General features: G+C 40.0%; 1 protein-coding gene across 6 annotated transcripts; it reads right to left on the bottom strand.

The window, feature by feature from the left end:
- Positions 1-200: 200 nt before the first annotated feature.
- RECQL (RecQ like helicase) lies at positions 201-24,136 on the bottom strand. 6 transcript variants are annotated; one of them, XR_013928917.1, is made up of 18 exons: positions 23,696-24,057; positions 23,098-23,183; positions 22,179-22,251; positions 20,673-20,870; positions 18,729-18,908; positions 17,722-17,828; positions 16,568-16,766; positions 15,269-15,435; positions 14,629-14,710; positions 13,351-13,499; positions 13,148-13,265; positions 11,347-11,485; positions 10,433-10,524; positions 8,330-8,549; positions 7,313-7,442; positions 6,859-7,106; positions 5,288-5,471; positions 201-1,963 (listed from the first exon to the last, which is right to left on the bottom strand). XR_013928917.1 is itself a non-coding variant. In XM_080392192.1 (16 exons), exons 3-16 carry the CDS (start codon positions 22,192-22,194, stop codon positions 6,918-6,920), a joined length of 1,986 nt encoding a protein of 661 aa, XP_080248318.1. In that variant the 5' UTR covers positions 22,195-22,251; positions 23,098-23,183; positions 24,103-24,136; the 3' UTR covers positions 6,812-6,917. The 6 variants fall into 6 exon arrangements, 3 of the variants coding, with proteins under 3 accessions (XP_080248318.1, XP_080248317.1, XP_080248319.1); XR_013928918.1 differs by having other exon boundaries at positions 5,358-5,471; XR_013928919.1 differs by lacking the exon at positions 5,288-5,471.
- Between the last annotated feature and the right edge of the window lies 1 nt (position 24,137).

The raw sequence follows: 24,137 nt of genomic DNA, 5'->3' as shown, positions 1-24,137 counted from the left end.
GCTAAATTACACTGCAGAAGGTAGGACTGAGCAAAGAAACCAGCATCGATGCATTTTAAATAACCAGTTTCAGAGGGTATTGATTACATGACAGCAAGTACTTCTTGACCGGGAAAAGCAGGAATAGGAGAAAGCTGCTGCTGAAGTTTTTAACATACCCTGACACTTGCCTGTACTGAAAAACATCAGCTGCTGTGAACTCCAAGTGCTCCTTCAGGTTTATTTCAAAGTAAGAAAAAGTTTTTACAGTGAAAACAGTCAGTCAGTGGAACAACCTCTGCCGGGCAGTGGCAGGGTCCTCATCACAGGAGGTTTTCAAGACACAAGTAGCTGGACAGGCTGCTGATCATCTCATCTAGTCTCCCTTTCCCACAAGAGGTTGGACCAGGTCTTTCAAGGTCCCTTCCCATCTGGGCTGTTCTGTCTGCATGTGGAAGAGTGCTCAACCATGTGGTTTGCTCCTTGTTTGGAAAGGGTATCACTTTCCTCGGTTCTTCCTGCAGGGAACTGTGCCTGCCATTACTATGAAGCTTTTTCTTTTATGTGTCATTAGTCAAATATAAATACTAAGATGGCAATAGTGACCTAGCAGCTTGTAAATGTGAGAGAAGGGAGGTCACGTGGTTCTAGGCTGAGATCAGTCTCAAAGGAGTTAATAAGGGGAATTCCCGGGTAACTGAATTTATCCCAACAGCATTTTACAGTCCTGAAATTAGTGGCTCGATATACATCACCTTCTCGTTCAGAAGACATTAGAGGGGAAATCCAGAACCCTAAAGGGCAAGGAAAGGACCACCCTGGTAACTTTCACCTGGTTCACCAATTCTTTTTTATAAATAGCGTAACAATGACATCTGCATTTCTGAGGGTGAGCACCACTTAAAGGTTCCGTGGGAACTGGAAGGGTGGGCAGGGCTGCTCTGCAGGCCTTCCTCCTCAGCCCTGCCCTTCCTGCTCCAGCTCTGGCAGTCACGGGTAGGACTGAAAGCGCCAAGTTCCTGGTAGCAGCAAAAGGCCTCGCTGGTTACCAAACGCCAGGGTTGCAGTAGCGGCTCAGGTTTTTCAAACTTACCAAGGTAATAGCTTAAGCATTCTTTTTATCATCTGTCCCTTTGTACCTAGTACACTCAGGTCACACCCATGTTCAATTTCAGGTCCTGACAGCGTTCAACTTTGAATATATTTTTTTTTGCCTTTCCAACAACAACAACAACAAAAAGTATCAGTTTCAATCTAATTCCAAACCTCAAGATTAAGATTCTACTGTAATTTCTGAATTACCAAATTCCCACTACTTGTGAAATATCTTTAAAATGTTAAAACATCTTAAACCAGATTCACTTCTAATTAGACTACAGATCTGTAGTTGGACTATAAGCCAATTCCACAAGAGAAGGAGAGGAAAAAAGTATTTCTTGAGTGGTGTTTTTTTCTGCATTACCCAAATAAAGTATGACTCTTACAAAGGGAAGAGCTGAGATCGATAAAAGTACTAGATTTAGGTACTTCTGAAAGGCACAGGAGTGGCAATTTTCTATTTGAGTAACAAGCCAGAGAAATCCAGTTCTAAGAGCAACAGATGTATTTTAAAGGGATAACTACGTATAGTATTTCACAAAAATCTCTGTGATTAAGAAGTAATGCAATGTACCAATGCCCTGTTGAAATTCTTCTCTAAAGTACATTCAGGTACTCCAATAGGCTGTAGTAGGTGTAAGTATTGCAGAAACGGGCCACCTCTGCTCCAAGCTGTAGTGACGGTGATATCCGCGTGGGAGGGCACAACCACCCCCGTGTGACGGAGGCTTTGGCCCAGGCCCAGCCCCAGCAGCAGGATGCTGCAGCAGCCCAGGTCTCCTGATGCCTGGTGCCTCACCCTGGGCCGGTGGCAGCAGCCTCACCAGTGGGAGCTGCGCTCCGGGTGCAGTGCAGAGTGAAGGAGCTGCCGGAGGCGGCGAGTGGCCTGTGAGGAGAAACAGGAGGTGAAAGGGTCTTCAGAGATGTACGGAGCTACGGACCACGCAGGTGCTGTATTGCAGAAGGAGGGCAGACTTGGATGACCCTCACAGGAGCAGTGGATAGAGGTTCCCTGTCCTGGTTTCGGCTGGGATGGAGTTAATTTTCTTCCTAGTAGTTAGTACAACGACATGTTTGGGATTTAAGGTAAGGATGATGCTGACAACAAGGGATGTTTTAGTTGGTGCTAATTAGTGCTTACTCTAAATCAAGGACTTTCAGTTGCCCATGCTCTGCCAGTGCGGAGGTGCACAAGAAGGTGGGAGGGAGCAGAGCCAGGAGAGCTGACCCGAACAAGCCAAAGGGGTATTCTGTAACACCAAACATAATGCTGGGTATATAAATGGGGGTGGGGTGGGGAGAGCAGGGGTGAGGTTGGCTGGGACCTGCAATCACTGCTCAGGGATTGGCTGGCTATCCATCAGCAGGTGGCGAGCAGTTGTGTTGTGTGTCACTTGAATTTCTTGGGGTTCATTCCTGTCTCTTGTAGCTCCATGTTAATTGTTGTTGTTGTATGTTACTTTATTTCACTTGTTAACTGTTCTTGCCTCAACCCACAGGTTTTTACCTTTTCCTGATTCTGCTCGCCATCCCACAGGGGTGGGGGGAGTGAGCGAGCAGCTCAGCGGTACTTAGTTGCTGGCTGGGGTCAAACCACGACAGTCCTTTTTGGTGCCCAGTGGGGGGCACACCAGGTTGAGATAATGAAAAATCTGACTGCAATGTGTTAGAACAAATCTGTTCTAAGCATTCATTATGTTATAGTTTAATAGTTGCTGGTTCACAATGTTGATTTGTTTGCTCTCAGAGCTGTTGCGTTTGTTCTTAAAGTTGCATCATGTAGTACCTTACTTGCACTACGTGCTCCCTGTTGTGCTGTTTAATCACCTCTGGGGCCTGGGCTAAGGTTATAATTTTGTTGTACCTTGTAACACTACTTTCTGGTAAGAGTAAAATTGCTGGTCCTGAGACTAACCTGCTGTTTGTCATCCCCGTACTTGGGGAGCCATCTACCGGAAAAGATTAATAATTCCACCTTTACCCTTTTCTTGGAGAGCAAACCTATAGAGGAGATGTCTTCCCATATCCTCCCCTTCCCCACCAGGCTGATGACAGTAGCATTTGAGAATTTTAAAAATCCTTGCAATGTTAAAATCAGCATGTTGCTGAATATGTTCCAGGTCTTACTTAAGGTTAAACAACTCTTGAAGAATACCACCCAGAGAGCTGCCCCAATGCTGGATAGTTACAAGTGGCAGGGTGTGTGGGATAGTGTGGGCAAGTACCTAGGACAGTGGGCACCTCCAATGTTTTGGAACTTCACCTCTGAACAAGTGCAGAATCTGGGAAAAACTTGTAAAATACTTGGAAAAAGTATGAACCAGAGAACCAACCCATGCTGGTTTTAGTCACCCCTATACACCAGAAGAAATTGACACAAAAGCTAGCTCATTCAGTAGAAGACAAAGCAGGGCCATCACAGGAACGGGAGGAAAAGGCACAAGAGGATAGCTCCTACTCCCTGCCTGTATGGACCAGTATCTCCGCTACTAGCAGTCAGCGTTCTTTTGCTGAAGAGAGGGCTTTTATCCATCAGGGATATAGAAGCTACACACCACAGGGTACCCTGTGGCTTCACCTGCAGCACCATGGAGAGGACATGAGGGAGGGGGACAGAAGATCCACCTCAACCCCAGAGGCGCAGGTGCATGAGCTGTGAGGAAAACCAGTTACAAATGGGTGTTCTTCCAGGAAAACTGCTGCTCCTGTCTCCAGGGGCCAGTTTCCCAGACAGGGAAGGGCTGATCTTACTCCTGATCCTACGGTGTCCTCGTTTCAGCTGGGATAGACTTAACTTTCTTCCTAGTAGTTGGTATGATTAAGTGTTTTGAATTTAAGATAAGGGTAACGTTAACCACACAGGGATGTTTTAGTTAGTGCTAATCAACACTTACTCTAACTCAAGGACTTTTCAGTTGCCCATGCTCTGCCAGCGAGGAGGCGCACAAGAAGGCAGGAGGGAGCAGAGCCAGGAGAGCTGACCCGAACGAGCCCCAGGGATACTCCATCCCACCGAATGTCATGCTGAGTATATAAACTGAGGGGAGTGGGGCAGGGCCTGCCCATTGCCGCTCAGGGACTGGCTGGGGGTGGTGAGCAATTGTACTGTGCATCACGTGTATCTCTTGGCATTTCTTTCTCTCTTGTCTCCCTTCTATTATTATTATTTTATTTTAATTATTAAACTGTTCTTATCTCAACCCATGGGTTTTACCTTTTTCCCCCCAATTCTCCTCCCCCTCCTACGAGGGGCAGTGATGAGGAGCTGTGTGGTACTTAGTTGCCAGCTGGGGTTAAACCACAACACTCCCAGAGGAGGGAAGGCTGTAAACCTCTTGCTTCCAGTAACACAAAAGGGCTCTTTTCTACCTGCAGCTCTGCCCTTTCAGAGTGGGGACAGTGCCCTGAGAAAGGCGGAGTTATTCATCCCCGCCAAGGGCTGCACCGATGCTGGCTGAACGTGAGCCATGTGTTCACACAGTGAAGAAAAAGATGAGAGTTACCAGAGAATTGCTCCTGTGGGGGACAGAAGCCCTCACTGCCAACCTGACTCGGAGACACTGACAAGTTTGTTTCTTACTGGGCGCCCAGATCGCAGGTGTTGCTCAGTGACTGTATGATTCAGAATTTTAAAATAGGTAGAAGTGAGGAAGACTAAGTAGAACCACTGCCTTGGCCCTCAGGAGAGCAGACTTCAGCTTGTTGTGGGATCTGCTTGTCAGGATCCCAGGGAGACTGCCCTGGAAGGCAAAGGGGCTCAGGAGAGCTGCTGGATTTCCAAGCCTTCTCAAAACACAAATAGCCCATTCCAAAGTGCAAAAGGTTGAGCAAGCATGGCAGAAGACCAGCACAGGTGAACAGAGAACTCCTCAGCTAGGTGAAACACAAAATGAGGCACAAGGTAAAAGATATCCAGAACAACATGGGACATAGAATAAACATGCATTTTTTGCCTCGTTTTCACTGGTAACATTTTCCCTCCGACCTCCCAGGTCCCCAAGCCTACTAATAGTCTGGGAGTAAAGCAGTAGAGGACAGTGGTACAGATCACTTCAGCCAATTGGTCACACACAATTCCACACGACTGGATGGGCCGCACTGAGGGATGCTGAGGAAGCTAGTAGAGGTCGGTGCAAGGCTGCTATCATTTCTGAAAGGACTTGGAGGGTAGGGGAGGATCCTGACAACTGGGAAGAGGCAGATATCTCACCCATCTTCAAAAAGAAGGGCCTAAGGCCTTAACATGCGGTCAGCTTCATCTCAGCCCTCAGAAGACTTACAGAGCAAATACTCCCAGAAGACATCTTCAGACACATGAAGGTGATTGGGAACAGCCAGACAGATCTATCAGAAGCAAAGCAAACCTGATCAACCAGGTGGGCTGAGGCAACTGCCTGTGTGAATAAGAGGGTAGCAATGAATGTTGTATACCTTGACTCTAGCAAGGCTTTTCACATGATTGCCTGTAATTTCCTTACAGCTAAAAATATCAGTGAGATAGAAGCTGGATAAATGTACAATAAGGTAAGCAGAAAGTTGTCTGGACCACCTGGTTCAAAGAGTTGTGATCTGTGGTACGAGGTCCAACTGGTGGCCATTTACTACTGGCAACACTCAGTTCAATACTGGGGCCATTACAATTTAGGGTCTTCACTAACAATCTAGGTACAAGGATGGAGTGTGCTCCAGCCAGTCTGCAGGTGATACCGAAGCTGGGAGAGCTGTTGATACACTGGAGGACAGGGCTGCTATTCAGGCTGGACACATGGCCTGACAGGGACCTCTAAGTTAAAGGTAAAAGCACAGTCCTGCACCTGGGATGGAGTAACATCACACAACAGTACAGGCTGGGGCCAGACTGATTAGCAAATACCTTTGCAGGAAAGGACCCAGGTTCCCAGTAGATAACAAGCTGAACACAAGCCAGCAGTGTGCCTCTCCAGCACAGCCAACCGCATAGTAGACCATATTAGCAAGAACATAACCAGCAGTTTGGAGGAAAGACTCTTCCCGGGTATTCAGCACTCATGAGATTACAGCTGCAGTGCTGGGTTAAGTTCTGTACATCCCAGTAAAAGAAACATACTGATACACTGGATTGAGTCTAGCAGAGGACTACCAAGCTGCATAGGTGTGCAGAGAGGAGAAACAGAGAACTGGAATACTTCCAGATTAAAAAGAAAAAAGCTGGAGGTGAGGAGGAGTGATTGTTGTCTTCAACCACCTAACGGAAGAGCATAGCAGCAATAGGGCCAGATATTTCTCAGATGAGCACAGTGGTAGGACAAGAGACAACACACAAGTTGCAACCCAGGAAATAACAATTAGCTCTAGGAAATGTACTTTTTTTTTAATTTATTTTTTAGTCATGAAGGTGGTCAAACACTGGAACAGGTGCGGAGAGGGGTGTGCAATCTCCATTCTTGGGGATGGACAAAACCAGACACAACCCTGAGCACCCTGTTTCAGCTGGACCTGCTTTGAGCAGGAGGATGTATTAGATGATCTCTGAAGTCCCTTCCAGGCTGCATGATTCTGGAATAGTGTCACTATATGCTACACTTCCAAAAGAGTTTAAAACGCAACACAGTAATTACTTCATTTTGTAGTCATTGCTGTATCGTGCTGTACGCACCGGTTATTTTGATATGAAGCATTTTTCCCTTGACTATTGACTTTTTCTATATTTGAGGGTTTTAAAGATACTTGTTTCCATTTGTTTTTCTTAAAAAAAAAAAAAAGGCACAAAAAATACTGTTACTAAAACACAACTGAACTTACACATTGCGTTGCACATGGAGAAGCAAACATGATTAGATCCCAAACGTAGTCTGTAAAAGTCAGTCAACAACTACTGGTTGGTCATCTCCACCTGCCTGAATCTTAAGCTTCTTTGCTTTTAAGTTAGAACCACAGTTAGGTCGTTTATGCTGCTGAGACTTCTTCACCACTGAATCTTGAACAGTCTTTGAAATAGTCTGACCGTCTTCGCTGCTTCCTTTTGAATTCGAAGATTGAGATGGTTTGTCCTGTAAGTTATAAACAATTCTATTAAAATTCTAACATTGTTTTTCTTCTTTTTAGTGTTCCTGCACAAGAGAGGATACTTATGAGGTCCATTTTAAATCCTGTTGATTGCATTACTATGAAAAATATATTGAGCAGATACCAAACTATTAAAATGAACTATAATGGAAAAGATATCTATATAGCAAGTCAGTACAGATATAAATACCTTGTAAACACTTTTCTTGTTTGTTATCCCTTCTATAGTTATGATGTGTGCCTCATTTTTCAGCAGACCTGCTTTTGGTCCTGTCTTCAGGTAGGATATTGTAGCGAATGCTGTGAAGCTGAAGTCTTCCCTGCATAAATTAAATCAAGTGTTACAAGGAAAGGTTGGAGAATGAGATAGCCTAGACCATGCAGCTGGAAAATGTGACACATTAACCCTTCTGATGGATGTTCCAAATAACAGCTTCATTCTGCTTTACCTATTCAAGTGGATAGTTAATTTAGAGTGAGTCTGGTCAACGCTTAATTGTGGACACACAGACACACGTCAGTGTGTTGGAATACATGGAGGAAAATAAGGAAAACCAAATGTAATAAGTCATCTGTTCACCCTCTTAAGAGTATTAAAAAATCAGCTGTACAAACAGATGCCAAAAAAACTTAAGACAAAAATAAAAGAATGAAATATTTGATTTGTACATATTCTTGAAACTTCTAAAACTATATGAAAACACAAAACACGTACCCCACAGACAGCCACATTACAAAAGGAACACTGTTATTTTCACTATGCTTTCTTAAAATTTCTGAGTACCACTTTCCACGTCAGTCAGCCTGTCCCGACTTAGACTTCATCTGGGCAACCCCATTTGCTTTGCTTATCCATGGAATGTAAATGAGACTGCACGTAAACAGAAGACTTCTCCAAAATGAAGCCTGCTGCAGATTTAAAGATTCAACCCAAACACAGGAGACCCCAGCTTTCTAAAAGTGCAAGGGATGCAGCATTTCAAATGTTCCTCCAACTTCTGTTTTAACATTTTGAAGTAGAAATATAGTAGTCTTTTGATATTTTTCCAAAATACATTTTGATTTTTTTAAAATACATTAAATACATCTGAAATAAAGGCTAAAAATGAGACTATAAAACACATCTGTTAATATTATACAAAAGTAACATGATAGTAAAGAAAAATTACTACTAAACGTTAAAAAAAGAAGTAATCATCTTACATACTTCAGATACTGCTGCAGCAGTAAATGGACAATAATTCTCTCCAGTTCCTCTCGAGGGTGCTTTGGTGGAGTAACTTCAGCTACCCTGAATTTTGATACACCTTTCCCGGACCACGCATCGATTAATTTCAGTGGGGTGAGTTTCTCACTCATGTTTTCAGCTTGCTCAAGTATCTTGATTAGATCCCTGCAGTACCCTGTTATATCCATTTTCTCACATGCTACAAATAAAAGTGAAGTAATAATATAGATAGCAAGTTATTTATAGTTGTTTAAATAGCATCCATATATATGTTAGGTGTACACATATATATTCACTTCTATGTATTTATTTATATATATATAGTATAACATTTGTAAGGTAGCTACTATGTCACTCTGCAGCTAGATTCCTTTTCCTCACCCATAATATTTATTATGGAAAGATTAGAGAACAAAGAAGACTTGAAGAATATAAGCAAGACACAGACAAAATTAGTCAAAAAAAAAAGTATTAATTTCATTATACAGATTAGCTTCATTGTGAATAATTATTCTGAGCACTAACATATCCATTTAGTCCATCACGATGACACTTGTACTGCAGATAATTACCACAACTGCCTCTTCCAATACTAAGAATTAAGTACTGAAAAACTATTACTACTGCTAGGTTTCCTCAGACCTTGCTTATATATCAAAAGGCCCTGAGGGTAAACCAGCAGCAAACAGGATATATTTCAACTATATTTCATCACATGACTCCTGTGAGTCTTAGGTACAAGCCAGCTCCATACTCTTCTCAGCCTCTGATTCCAGTATAAATTTCAGCTAAGCCCCATTTCCAACTAGAAGACAGCAAGACATTATCACTCACATGATTTTGCAAAACATTTTTATTATATAGATATTAACTGTATAAAGAAGTGAAGTATCTTTTAGTCTACTTCACCCCCAAAAAACATACAGGGCAACAAAGCCTAGTTATGAGAACAGCTTTGAATAGAGTTGTTCCTAAGGTTTTCAAGTGTTGATCACAACATCATCCAAATGCTTTGCAACAGGTATGTGGCATGTGGAGATGTTATTTTCCAGATATTAGAAGAATTCACCTCGTCCTAAAAGAAATTTAAGGGGGGTTTGTGTGTCCAGTTAGAGATGCCCGAGACCAACATTTTTCAGTACTCCTCTCAGAGCTTTCTGGCTTTATATGGCATTTCCTTTGTCTAAACCACAGCTCTCACTTAGTAAGTGCAGCAACAGGTACACTTCGTGCATTTTCAGAGACTTAGGGCTTTCTGGATGGGTACTAAAATGACAGTTAAAGCAGTCAATGATCACCCATGAAAGTGTAGTTTAAGCTAGCTACCCAATGCTGCCCAGGATGTCTGCGGGCAAAGCAGCAAAAGAATTTATGCCCCAAAACCATGTTCTACTGAAACCATCCTCCTTTGTGATGCAGCATGTCTTGTTTCAGCTCGTCTCCCAAATTCCCTCTGCGTCTGGCCCGTTTGCCTTCCCTCTTAGGATCCCAACTGTCTTCCAAAGCGAAGGCACACACTAGACAGGCATTGTTAGAGCTAACACACAGCAAAATCCTGAATTAGTGTGCTCAGTTGTTCTGCACAACTGTCATGCACAGTCCTGCCACAGGTACGTCTCATGAGTGTGCAGCACTGAAATCCTCAGAGATTTTACCAGGCAAGCTGTAAGCGGACAGGTACAAACTGTGCCTTCTCAGAGCCTAAGTGTGAACAGTTTGGCACACAAAGAGCAAGAGGTTCCTTCTCAAAATAAAGCTTTCACACCCAAAATTCTGGAACAAAATCTGACACATACTAGGAACTTTTTAAAACGGGTAAGCCAATCTCCCCCTTGCCCCAGCTTCACTTTTGGGAACAGATGAATGTAAAAAGCTAAAGCAGAAAGAAGCCTGCTGAACACCTTGAACTTGGCAACACTAAGCTACCAAAACCTGATGTTCATAACAAAATCTGTACCTTGGAAACAGGCAGTATTATGAGTACACTTAAAAGAGTTGCTCACAGATTGTCTAACCTACACATGTCTGAAAGCCAACCTTCTCTATCTTCTCTGTCATTGGTTATAAAAACAACTTACTTACAGTTCTCTCTACAGCAGTTATCACACATTCTGTTGCAGTTTGCAGAATCCCATACTTCATCAAAATGATGGGCTATGAGGACCCGGCGACATCTGAGAGAACAGAGAGCAAAGAGGGACTACAGAATGTGTGTACACCTGTGTTACAAATCACAAAAGTATCAAAAAGAAGGGCCCTTGGGTCAGCTCATATCTGAAAACACGCATGAAGAATTATTTCTGGAAAAATCAGAAAATAAATACTGCAACACAGTATACTCTGTCAGTTATGCTAACAGGAACAACTAGTAGCTTTCAGTAATAGTAAACACCACAGTAGGAACAATTTGGTTAAAGCAGAAAAGTAAGTATAATCTGCAATCTCAAGAGAATGAAAAGTCATAAGAATATGAACTAGTTCTTAAGACCGATGACCACATAGGCTATATTGAATGCACAGGTTGTCCACAACATAGATACAAGTGTTTTCCATCAAGTATTCCAAATAGCTGTAATAATAGCATTAAGCATGTGGATTCCTGTATGGCCATTAAACACTGGTACCACAGAGTGAAAACAAAGCATTCCAGTTTTTCCTCTGAATGGAATTTGAAATTCAGTGTTTGTTGACAGATATTTCACCTCAATGTAACTGCTTCCAGAACTTTATCCTGAAGCTGGCAAGCAACTCAGCAACATTGAGTTACGTGCAAGAGTACACATACTGAGCAGCCAAACCACAAACTCCAAACCGCAGACTCTGTTACACTAGTAGTGTGACACTATAGTGTGATAGGGGGTTTTGTTTTGTTGTTGATTTTGTGGGTGGTTTTGTTTGGTTGTTTTGTTGGGTTTTTTTTTCTAAATGCCCTCTAAAATACCCAAGAATATTAGCCTATTTAAAAACTGAGCAACCAAGCCACCATAATAACTTACTTCTTCATATTCTGGCAGTAAGACACCATATCATACAGCTTCTCTTGCCCTACATTTTCCATCACTACCATTGAGCTGATTCTGAATATATCTCCAAAACCATAATACAAAATGCAGTCAGCTTTTTGGTCATCTCTACCTGCAATGCATTAAACCAAAAAAATTTAGAAAAGATTTATTTTAAGCACAGCATTTTCCGGTACAAATTCCACTTTTATCTGCATGGGCTTCTGCAGCCCGTATGTAGAGAACACACAACTGTAACAGAGCATCAAGCATAACCTATTAGCCAATGGAACACAGCATGATACAGACTAGAAATAAAATAGATTTAGAACAGTATTCTAACAAATACAGAATCAAGCAAACTGAAAATACTACACAATGAAGATTTTTACTCTAACAACCAAAATAAAATACTACCATCCTACAGAAAGTCAATGAAATCACTATTTTTTCACCCTAACACCTCTTGGAAAATCCTAGTGAAATACATCTTAAAGCCTAATTCTTATTTGATTAAACGACATTGTGACCTTCAAATAACTTATTAGGTATTAATGATAATAAATAAAGAACTAGGTATGATTAACAAACCAAATATTCTGTTTAAAACCAACTGTGCCTTCTATAGATAACCTAGATCACCTCTTCCTTCCCACTGCCCATTCCTCCCAAGGACGTGCTGATGAGTGCTCCCCTGCTGTTTACAAGATCCAGAGAGTAGAAAAGGTCTAAACCCCCTAAACTTTTAAAAAAGTTAAACATTTAACAGAAAGGAATTACTTCACTTGGATGGGCAGTCAAAGGGAAAAAGGAAGGTTTCATAAGCTAAGTAGTATGTTCAGGCAAACTAGTAGCAGTGCTTAAGTAATACCTCCCCAGAAGAATCTCATTTAAATTAAGTCATGAAAAAGAAACACAAATTCTCGCTTTAATAATCCAAAGCTGATAAACACTGTGAATCAACTGTTGCAGCACCTATATGGTCCTTGTCTCACCACTTCAGTATTTATAATTCCTGTTACCTCTAGCACTATCCAAAGTAACCAGGTTCTAGTGTAAACAGATGCAAACTCCCACAAACTTTGATGACTGATATATTTCTTAGGCCAGCATTAAGGCCAATTCCTATCACACAGGCATAGTTAAGATCTCAGCCAGTTGCCCCTCAATGTCCTTAAAAACCTTTCCTCCACATAGATTCAAATTGGTCTTTGAAAAAGTAATAATGCACAAGGTCAAAAAGCCCAGAATAAAACACCACAAAACCTTTTCTTTTCCAGCCATAACAGCTATTTAGTGCTGCTATACATTGATCAATCCTTTAAATTCCCTGCTCCAGACTCCCTATCCTACCTGTATTTCTGTGGCCACCGAAATTCATACAGTGATTAGACATAACCTTGAGACAATCTGAGTAAATCACACATCCCAGTAGCAATGTGCAAAATAAATAAATAAATAAATTCCTTTCTGTAACATCTGATCAGTCAATGACATGTTATGAAATTATTCTGGTAAGCCACAGATGTAAAAAGAAAATCAAATAATTAAAAAATTGCCGAGTAAAGGGCTATGTACCCAGCTAGTCTTTGCTATACTGCAGTACAGAGGCCTGAGATCATGCATGTAGTTTATATTTGCTTTAAAGCCTCTTTACAGAGGCAGAGTGGAATTATACACTTTGGAACGTGTCTCAAAGACAAGACACTTTACACAAATGGCTGAAATCAAAGTACAATTTTATTTGTTTAAAGGATGTAAATGGTGACTTTGCAAAAGACATTTCCTACAATACCTGCACGTCCACTCTCTTGGTAGTAGTTCTCCATGGATTTGCTCATAGAATGATGAATTACAAACCTCACGTCAGGTTTATCAATTCCCATGCCAAAAGCAACAGTTGCCACTACAACCTGAAAAAAGATTAAGAAACCATCAAGGTACCAAAACACAATTTGTTTACGTAAGATATAAGTCTATGAAAAGTATTTACTTAACCTGGATTTGATTTGCTGCCCATCCTTTATGAACTTTTGTCTTATATTTAGCATCCATGTTTGCGTGGTAAGTCCCCGCCTTGATTCCCAGTTTCTGCAAACTCACAGTTACTTGCTCAGAATCCTTCTGAGAAAAACAGTAAACAATTCCTGCACAAAAGAGAGATGCCTTATTGTAATGTCTTTTTAAAAAACCCCAAAAATCTCCAATACTTAAAAACAACTTTGAAAGTTTTATTAACTTAGAAATAAATAAATAAATAAACATTAAACAATCTTAGCGCCTACTCAGTCTGCAGTATTGGTAGCCATGAAGGGAACTTCAATTATGAGCTTTGACTCGTAGGCTAAAGAGAAAATACGGCTGCCAATCCACATAATCATGGAAGTGTTCTATTAATCTTCAAGGAAGACAATGGTTATTAATACTTATGTAAAGGAGTGCTGTTCCTTATGACATCTCACTTGATGTTTCAAATGCTTTTTGTCATTAGTCAGTCTGGGTAAATCAAGGATTACACACAAAGCCATGCGATCTGAGATCATCTTTGCACAGTTTGTACTCCAGGAGCTGGTCACCACAGCCACAGAGTTCCACAGTAGAGACAGGGTCAGACTGCTGCTCTGGAAAATTGGTTCTGCTGCCTTTGTAATACGGCTCTCCTCTTTATTTGCACTACATAATTTGTTGGTTACGTAAAGTCCAACTTCTTCCTTATTTGCACTACATAATTTGTTGGTTACATAAAGTCCAACTTCTTCCTTATTTGCACTACATAATTTGTTGTTACATAAAGTCCAACTTTTACAGTTCTGCTTCCATCACAAAAGTGCAATTCACCCCACCACAGACCCATTCTGGGCACTGAATAATACATGAATCTTATGTTCCAATGTGAAAAAGAAGTGTTAAAGATAGTAACTATCCTGACACAGATACTAAATGACATATGCATGATTTAAGAACATATAGATAAACATTTTTGAGCCCTGTTTGCACAATCTTAAGAATTTGTTATACTTACCTATGTAAATATTGTTCTATATACATCAACATTATATTTCAATACTTCAGAATATCTAAGTAAACTGTAAACATTTAAGCACTAATGAATGAACAGAGTAATTATTCAAGGTACAGATCTTACTAAACTTCATTTCTTCTAATGCTGAATCTTTAAGGCTGAATTTCTCTACATGTTTCAGTATCATTTGAAAACATACCTTTAATGCTGAAGATTATAAAAAGTGCTTTTTTTTTTTTTTTGACACTTTTTACCTGAGAGTCCTTTGTATCTTCCATTAATGATCTTAACAATGTCCTCAATGAAATCTTCGCTATTTGAAGGCTTATGCCGAACCTCAAAAAATAACATGCATATGCCAGAGAGTTCTTCAAGCAGGCACAGTCTGTCAAACAATCCTATTATTCTACTTCTACCAGTACAACAAACACAATAACTATTCTGCCATTTAACAAAAATTACTATATTCTTTTTGTGTACAGCCAGATTACATCTCAAAAGTCAACAGAAAAACAATAACAAAACCACAAGTTTTGCTATGAAGAACAATAGAAGAACCAGTGGCTAATCTGAAAATACAACACAGCACAATAATTCACAATTTTTTGCAATCATATGAAATATTCCAACAGGTTACAGCAGCCTGACCCTGCTACCTATCTCTCCCCTGTACACAGTCCTATCTGCTAAGCCTTGCTCACAAAGACAGAGGACCCCAAGTTTCTTTGCAGAGGCAGCAAGTTCAGCAAGATGAGGTAATGAAAGAACACCATCATCCAGTTGAAAAGCTATTTATTATTAAAATGTGTAACTCAATCTATTATAAAATTCATCAGCTATACCTTACATAAGACAACATGACTGTGATGCAGTCGAACAGGTAATAAGACATACCTCATAGTAAAGATTGGGCCGGTTGAAAGAAGCAGTGAAGGTAATGCACTTCTGAACATGCAAAATTTTCTGAGCATCCTTTAAAACATGATTTGTAGCAGTTGCTGTCAATCCAATCAAGGGAGCATTGGGAAACTGTCTTTTCAAGATACCAAGAGACTTGTAATCTAAGCAAAAAAAAAAAGGGCGGGGGGGGAAGATTTCTCATATCACAGATTCAAAGTTAAAAAAGGTATTCGTGTAGATAGTACTAAATGGGCTAATACTGAAATAAGCGTTACTACTGATCAATTTACTACAGAACTATTTTATATATCCAAATGAAGTAATAGGAAGGTTGCACTTATCAAAATAGAAGCTTTCTCTTCTAGCTGAATTTTACAGAAGCAGCCACAATTCAGAACGCAAAACATACTGAAATAGAAGTTCTTAAAAAGTTAGAAAAATGTAAGTGGCATCACAATAACAAACATTCAGGTTATTTTGCAGGTCTGTTTTTACAAACACAGCTTTGGTAATAAACAAGCAATGTGAATTTGGATACACAGACCAGACTGTACTACAGAAAGAGTTTAAAGGCTCAGTGCTGACAGTCACTTGCTGCCTTAGAACAGAAACGCAGCCAGAGGTAAGTATCCAAATTCCACATTGCCAGTTTAACTGGCATGACTCTTTGCTCAGGAACCATTTAACAAAACTACAAAGGTTGACTTTACAGTTACTATGGCTTCGAATCAGGTTTTCTTTCAAAGGCAAAGAAACAGTAACCAGTAAGTAACCCTCTTCTGCAACGGACGGGAAAGAGACTGATAGGAAACAGACTAAGGCACTTTCTTTCCCTGCAAGTCAAGGGCGTTTGTTTCAATTTGCTTTAGAAGCAATTAAAATGTATTTCACAAATTTACAAAATGCTCTACCTCTGTCAACCATAGTGTTAGTGAGTAGTGTACAGAATGACACTTTTTCACACAGCAGTAGATTAAAGATGACTATAGTCCATATTAAAGATGGCAGCCAAAACCTTTGCTTTTTAAGCTCCAATTAAAGTAAACTGAATTAGGAGTTCTTCAGATTACTCATAGAAACACTGAAATCACCTCCATGTGTATGAACTTAGCTTCTGGACAAGGATATAGTAATTTGTGAATTAAATTTGAAGTCCTTGAGCTAACACAGCTGCTTGCCACACTCTAAGTATCTACTTAACACACGAAGAAAGCACCTGGCTTTATTTCAGGCCTAACTCATTATTTATTGATGCCCAAATAACCCTGCAAACAGCATTTCTAATGAGCGTACCAGGCCTGAAGTCATGGCCCCATTGACTACAGCAATGGACCTCATCTACAGCAATGCGAGCAAGACACCCTGCTTGATAAGCTTTCTCTAGCTTTGACATGAACATTTTGCTTTTTGCAATCTTCTCCGGGGTCACATAAATGAGCTTCAGTTGTGAATTTCTGTTTAGCATTTCAGTATGAACCCACTTCACATGTTCCTGTTCAAAACAAAAGGAGAAATCAGGGGCTAACAAACTAGGACAACACACTGAAGTTGCTTAGCGTTAGGATTCTTAAGAGGTTATTAACAATTCATAAGGGTAATTAACAGAAACTGATTAACATTTTATATATAGTGATCTTCTAGAGTAGTGGTAAATACTGTGTAACAGTTTGTTTTAATACTAAATACCTGCCACAGGGCTTTGAAAAAGCAAACTATTGAATATTTGTCTTTGCTTCATCACGTGGTATCAGTATTTTCCCAGTAAGTCATGATGTACCAAACATGCCTGTGGTACTACAAGTGTAAAATAGTTTCTTGCACACAACTGTAGCCTTTGCTACTGAATTTTTGAAGTGTTCTACATCAAAGCAAGCTCCGAGTTTGGCACATTGCATTAAGCCACTAACCTATCAAATCCAGTGTTGCAAGCAAGTTAACGACCATGACCACCATGTCATGAAAATAAATTTCACTGTAAAAAGCAATTGACTCATAACAGACTGGGAAATAAGTTGCTTCCTGGCCTCTGGATCAGACAGCCTACCATCCTAAAGTAAGATAAATAATTATATCTAAAAGCCTGCACTGCTCAACACGTTACTAGTGGAAAAAAAATAATCACCTACTCCAATCTTCTTTTAAATCTAGAAACTGACTAAAGATCTGCAGAACACCAGCCAAAGGTACTTCACATCCTCTTAACAGCCCCATTACATCTATTTATTCCATGTATTGGTTTACATGTGTTCTTGTCATTAAAACAAGAATGCGAGATGCTTATTCACGTTACCAGTATCACAGCATCTAGCTGGCAAGATACTGTTAATAAAACAGCACTAACTGATTAAAACTATGCCATTCGCTCAGTTTTCATAAAGAATATACACAGAAGCAAGATACTGGCACACACACCACAAAAACCATGAAGACTTGGCAGTTAAACATACCTTACTGCTGGAGGCATTTAACAAAGTTGCAGAAACACCAAGCTGTTCCAAAACCATGAGCTGATCCTCCATAAGTGATATCAAAGGACATATCACGAGTGTAAAACCTGGAACAATCAACTGTTGTACAAACTGAGCAGTCCAGGTGTCACAAATGTCTCCTCTGATATTTTTTACTAATGCATCAGCCCTAGCCCTGTTTTGAAGGAACTGCCAAACGTGAGCTTATGCTTCATACACAGTGGCAGATCCCCCTCCTAGAAGGCTGACAAGCAAGTGCTTGGTCACATAAGGATACTTCTTATCAACTGCCCATGACACCCACCTTCTCTTACAATCTAGATCACAAACTAATGAGCTGCAACGAGTATCAGAACTAATATACAAAAAGTAAGCTGGATTCGGGTATATGTCACAAGGTGCTAACTTACCATAAAACAAAGCAATGCTAGGTATTGGTAAATTCAGTCTTTGTAACTAAGTGAACTTCCATGCAATTGGATGGGTTATTTTTCAAAAACAAGCTTAAAAACTAGAACTATACACTTATTTTAGAAAATGAATATGCAAAGTCACTCCTAAATAATCCGAAGCTAAAACTTTAGAGTGGAAGAGACAAATAACAGATGTCCATACTTTAATAAAAAATGTACAGTCTGTATATTGAATTAAAAAGGAAAGAAAGGAAGAAAAAAAAACAGTAACAAACTTTTAAAAAGTTCTTTCAGTGATTAATAATACAATGTATCAAGAGGAACCTAGATAAATTATTTAAATCTAAATCACGTCTAAAAGGCACGTTATTTTAAAGCTGTTATTGCTCCTTACGAAAAAAATAAAGTGAGCAAAGCAAATTTTTCTAGTAAATCTTTTTCTCATACTTCTGCTTTTCCCTGCCCCTCACTGTGATATTAGACACCAATACAGTTAATTTTCCAACTCACTATAAAAAGGAGAAGATAAATCCAATTGTCTATATATCACCTTTTCTTCCCTTTCATACATACCATCAGAACAGACAGCTGGTAACTGATAGCAAAGGCTCTTCCCACCACCTGTAGGCATGACAAGAAATATATCCTTTCCCGCCATTGCAGCATTTACTGTTTCAAGTTGCAAGTTCCTAAACTTCTGAAGTTTAAATTTGCTCTGCAGTGCAGTTTTTATCTTGTCATACCATGGAAAATCTGTTAAGGGAAAAAAAACCATCCCAAACATTTCATAACAACATTAAAATAAAAGAAGGAGGGGCATTTTATGTATAAAATAACTAAGTCTGGAAGCGACACAATTTTAAATCAGGGAAAGTGTTCAAAGATTCAATAACAGCACACAAAAAGCTATAGACAACCTGAGTCTGTATAAACCAGTTTTTAAGGTGGACCTTTGAAAACCCTATGAAGTGTAAACACAATCCACCTCCAGACTAAAGGCTGTCATTGCACATAAATGTTAACTAACGCAAAAAACTCACAAACAGATTAAGAACTTCAAAGTGCTAATGATCAAGTTAACTGAGTGGTCCAAAATTAAATGGAAATGAGAAGCCCACCCTGAAAATAAAAACCCCCAGACACTGAGCTCTATAAGATTTACCCAAATGCTTCCCTCATACAAATGCAGTGATTACAAATATAATAATGAAGGCAGGGATACAATTTTTTTCCATATATTCCAGTGATAATAAGCATTTATTAAAAAAAGGGAGGGGAGAGGAAGTTTAATCCTCCCCAAAACAATCACCCCAACATGTTTATAATAGTTTTTTCTTTTCTTCAATAAAGAGCTAAAGATGGCATAATTTAAAGAGATAATACTGTAAAAAATTAAATTCTAGATGCATCAGGAGGCATATTAACCTTTTTCATATTATTAAAACTCAAATGCAGAAAAACTGTGGGAACACCGGACTACACCTCATGCAATGAAGAATTAACTTTGGGACTTGAGGTGACATTGCTGCCTGATTTACAAAGAACACAGCAAAGATCCAGGGCTCTCTGAAACCAAGAAAAACCTCCCACTGACTTCAGTAGAGCTTTATACTGGAACCAAATTTAGCTACTGCTCTTATTCAATATGTATGCAACATCTGATTGCAAAGATGTTAGTTTTCAAAGCACAGGAGGAAAGAACTAGGCACAAAGCTACCCAAATCATACAACAGATACAGGCAGAAATTAACAGTGCATTTCCAAATTGCAAGCAAAGTAAAAGAGATGGTGGAAAAATAATAAAAATATCTGAATTTAATTTGGCTAGCCATAACATGGTCAAGACCCACCAACTATCCAGGACTTCAGTTAATGTTTAACTTGAAAGACAGCATCTCCAAAAGAACAGCAGCCCTCATACCACCATGAGGCACTTGCCACTTCGACTAACTCTACCATACTTATGTATTCTATGTTACTTTCGGCAGCCCACATCCATCTAATTTGCATTAATTTGGTAAGACAGTGAGGCTGCATCACCCATGGCATGGCAAACACAACCAGTGTCCTACCCACTCAAGCAAGAAGAAACACAAAGACAGCAAGTAGTAACTTCAAGAATGAAAAAATGTTATTATTAAATCCTGAAAAAATCCAGAGTAATTATTTTTAGAATATAACCAGAGAATATAAGTATTGTGATATATCCAGATTTACTCTGGGATTCTTAGAGCAAATCAAATACAGTTGTGACTTTGCAACAAGCAAAGAATAAAAGTATCTATAACATGCTATTCTTGTGATAATTCTGCCTAGAATAACTCAGGTTAGTATTTAGGAACGTCTGGGGAGTTAAGTGCAAAGAGTACCCTGTGTAATTAAGATGGCAGACCACCCAGCTGAACAAAATGCAATAGGAAAATATCACTATCCAAACATAACTCTGTATGAACACATTTTCCCCTTACTGAATTAGTTTACTTCTATATTAGAATATTTGAATTTGACTCTGTAAACCTTTTTTGTTCCATGCCTCAGCTGAGGTTTCAGTGTCTTTACTTCCGCCTGCCTCCAAGTCTTCTGAGGACTGCTTTATCAGACTCTTCACTCTCATCTTCTTTTGAATGAGTTCCTGTTGTTTATCCACAAGCTCCTGAATCTGCATCTCCACTGCTTGCAGCTCATTTTCGATGGAAGCCAGTACCTCCTCTAGTACTGAAAGGAAAAGCAAGGTGATGGCAGAATAGAGACTACAGTTAACAGGCTAATTCAGTTTTCAGTGGTATTTTAATTTATTGATTGAAAACAATCAAAATTAATCAGAAAACAAAAGCATCTAGAGAAACGGAGCCTAACAGGTTCACTGATAAGATTATAGCATTTAATACTGTATATGCCATGTAAAAACACTTAGCAAGGCTTAACAATGTATTTGTTATATTAGCAGGTCATACATACACAGGTATACTGTAAGTTATCATCTCCAATATCACGTATGAGAGATATGCAAAACTATCTTTGCCTGTGTTGATTAATAAGGAAAAAAATATAGCACATTCCAGCTTCTCAAAAGCAGTGCCTCTCCAGAGAAACACTTGAAATTATTTTCTTTTCTGCAGATGCATGTTAAGCAGCAAAAAGCATTGTGCCCCTGGCCTGAGATCAAATCTGCAAGTGTTACAACAAAGACAAGTACTCCAGCCAATTCCAGGATGGGCACAACGTTAGAACATCTTTAATAGAAAGCATTTACATGTAAGCTGCAACACTAAATTCAGAAAATAAAGGTCTTTTGAAGATGGAAATAGGATCCACCCAGATCTCCCTCCTATGCAGAACCAGAGGATCTGCTGAACATCACAGTTTTAACACAGAGATGAACACTTCTGCGAACATAAGCCATTCTTCACATCTGAAAAAAATGAAGTAACACAAAAGCAAACAAAAGCTTGAGTTACATAAGTGAACCTTTGGCAGGTATTTGCCTGTTTACATTCTCACATCCATCTGTGTGACTTACAGGTTGTGTTCTAGAATCCAGTCCCCAGAGTTTAAAAGAATAATACATACCACAGCATGTCAAGTGTGTATCACCTCCGCCCCGGAAAATAAGAGATTTTGTTCAAAGCATAGTATATATGATAACGTACTGAAGGGAGCAAAATTGTATGATATGGAAAAAGATATCTCCATTACACGTGGCACAAAATGGGGACAACAGTAGCCCACTGCTACTCAGCAGGGAAGGGTTGAAAGTATCTTAAAATATGAAGCATATTTTCAGAATATTAAAACCCAAGTAATTTCCTTGACAAACCTGCTTTTTAGTTCTTATCCAAGGAACAAAAAGTTATCCAGTAAAAGAACTTTTGCTTCAAATCTGAAGTACAATAGCACAGACCCCACAAACTCTTTTTTTGTATACATTAAATTCATATAAATATCAATCAATAACATCAGGTGACTGTGTCTGTTAGCTAAAAGATAGCAAAATGAACATATTACATACTAATTTTTTATTACCTGCAACAGCTGTCATCTTTGGAGATTAGGGGATGTTATCCTTAGGAGATCTTATTTGACCAAGCAACTATCACTATGAATAAAATAAAAAAAGTATTAAAAATGATTTAATGAGTAATCCTTCTAAAACTTAGAAAAAAATTTACTGCAAGAGATTTTTCATCAGTATAGGAGGTGTTAATGTAACAGATTAAGTACTGGTTCATTTAATCGGCCTATATAAATACGCTCAAGTAAATGACACACTTTGTTTCCTTCTACAAAGGAGACACAACCAATTCCTAAGGCTTCAGCTCACCAGCTTTCTAGATGAAACCAAGTTAATTTTGACTAAGTCATAAATTTCCTGCAAGAGACATGGTCTAATATAGACCAGTCATTCACCTACCTTTAATCTATCTTTTTTTTTTTTGTTTCTTCAAAGACTATTTTACAGAAAAGTCTGAACAAATTATATTGTACCCTTTAGAAAAGCAGCCATCATAACACCTAGAGGAACACTTCCAGGAGGAAGTAGTTTGGTTCAGAGAAGGGGATCGGTTTTCATGTGATCATCAGTGAGATGAACTTGGAATTGTATTTATTGGCTAACTTTTTGAACAGCATTCTTTGTTGTATTACATGCTAACAATACAAGACTCAAGAAACTTAATATTCTCTCACTCTTCTTGAATTCTGAGCTATTTATTATATACATAGGAGCCAAATGTGAGGGAAAGTGAAAGGGAACAAATTCAGTGGACCCTCACTGTAAGCTGATTCTATCATAACATATATTTCCTTGTGTTCCTATAAGGGAGGGGCAGGGGGGCACACATTAAAAAAAGGGGTGGTGGTGTACACATTAAAAAGAATGTGCGCATAAAACACTGACTCTGCCAGAAGAGGTTATAGTTAAAAATAAATTAAAGGCCCATACTTTACAAAGAAGTTGATTACTGTATAACTCAGCAGCATCCAGGTTATGCACATAATCCCAGTTAAGCAGTCCTGTCTTTATACCACCTGCAGAAATACATTTGAAAATATTAGTCTCTCCAAAGTACAGAGCAAACAGGGATATCCCAAAAAATCAGTAGGCATGGATAAAACACACTGTAAGTGTAATACACTACTTCTACACCCCGCAGCAACCACAAACCTCACAAATATTACTAGGCTAATCGCTCAGGAAACACGATATTTTCTTATCCAAGGAATGGAAAGAGAATGGAAATTACCTATGAAAGTTTCCCTAAATGCTGCTTATGCTCCAGACGTCTTTAACTCCAGCCTCTAAAAGCAGTAGCTCCGCATACCTTATAATTAATTCTATACCACCACTGCCAATAAAGACCCTCAGTTACTATTTGATTCCTTAAAACCCACTTCTCCTAAGAAACTTAACACGCTTCCTCACCCCGTCTTCTATCAGGCTCCCCACTCAAACTCCTCACTCCCAGCTCTCAGAAGCGATGTTAGAGAGCGTTATCAAACCAAGAGCCCTTAAATCAAAGAATAAAAGCGACAATAATTACCCAGAGGTGTCACCTCAGCGGTAGTTTAACCGGGTAACAACTCCCCCAGCCGGCCGTAAAGCCCCGAGAAGCCACCTTAAAAAGCCCCACCTCTCAGTACTAAAGGAGAACCCAAGCCAGACCGAAAGCAGAGAGAACCGGTCACACCGGCCGCCTCAGCGTCCGCCAAGCGCAAGCCGAACGCGGAACACCGGGGGCACCCCCCGCCCCCGGGTGGAAGGCCCGAGCAGGAAGCCCCCCGCGGCGGGCTGCGGTGCGGGCCGCGCCGCGGAGGAGCAGTGGGACGGGGGACGCACGGGCGGAGGGCGCCGCGCCCAGCAGACCTGGGCAGATCCGGGCAGACCCGCGCGGCCCCGGCCCCCCCGCTCCTCGTTCCCTCCCCCCGCCCCCGAACGGCGGGTTAGTACCGGGGCGCCGCGGCTGCTGCCCACTCCCACCTGGA

The sequence above is a fragment of the Falco punctatus genome (assembly GCF_963210335.1).
Source record: "Falco punctatus genome assembly, chromosome: 6".
Classification (NCBI taxonomy): domain Eukaryota; kingdom Metazoa; phylum Chordata; class Aves; order Falconiformes; family Falconidae; genus Falco; species Falco punctatus.
Note: the sequence above shows the minus strand (reverse complement) of the source record. Positions and strands in the feature narration are given on the sequence as shown.

Bases quoted from the DNA above. Each gene is read 5' to 3' on its own strand.
- RECQL (XM_080392192.1), bottom strand. The intron at 16,767-17,721 runs GTATGTTTAACT...TGTTTTGAACAG, and splicing joins TAAATGCCTCCAGCAGTAAG to GAACATGTGAAGTGGGTTCA. The intron at 13,500-14,628 runs GTAAAAAGTGTC...TCTTTTGTGCAG, and splicing joins AAGATACAAAGGACTCTCAG to GAATTGTTTACTGTTTTTCT.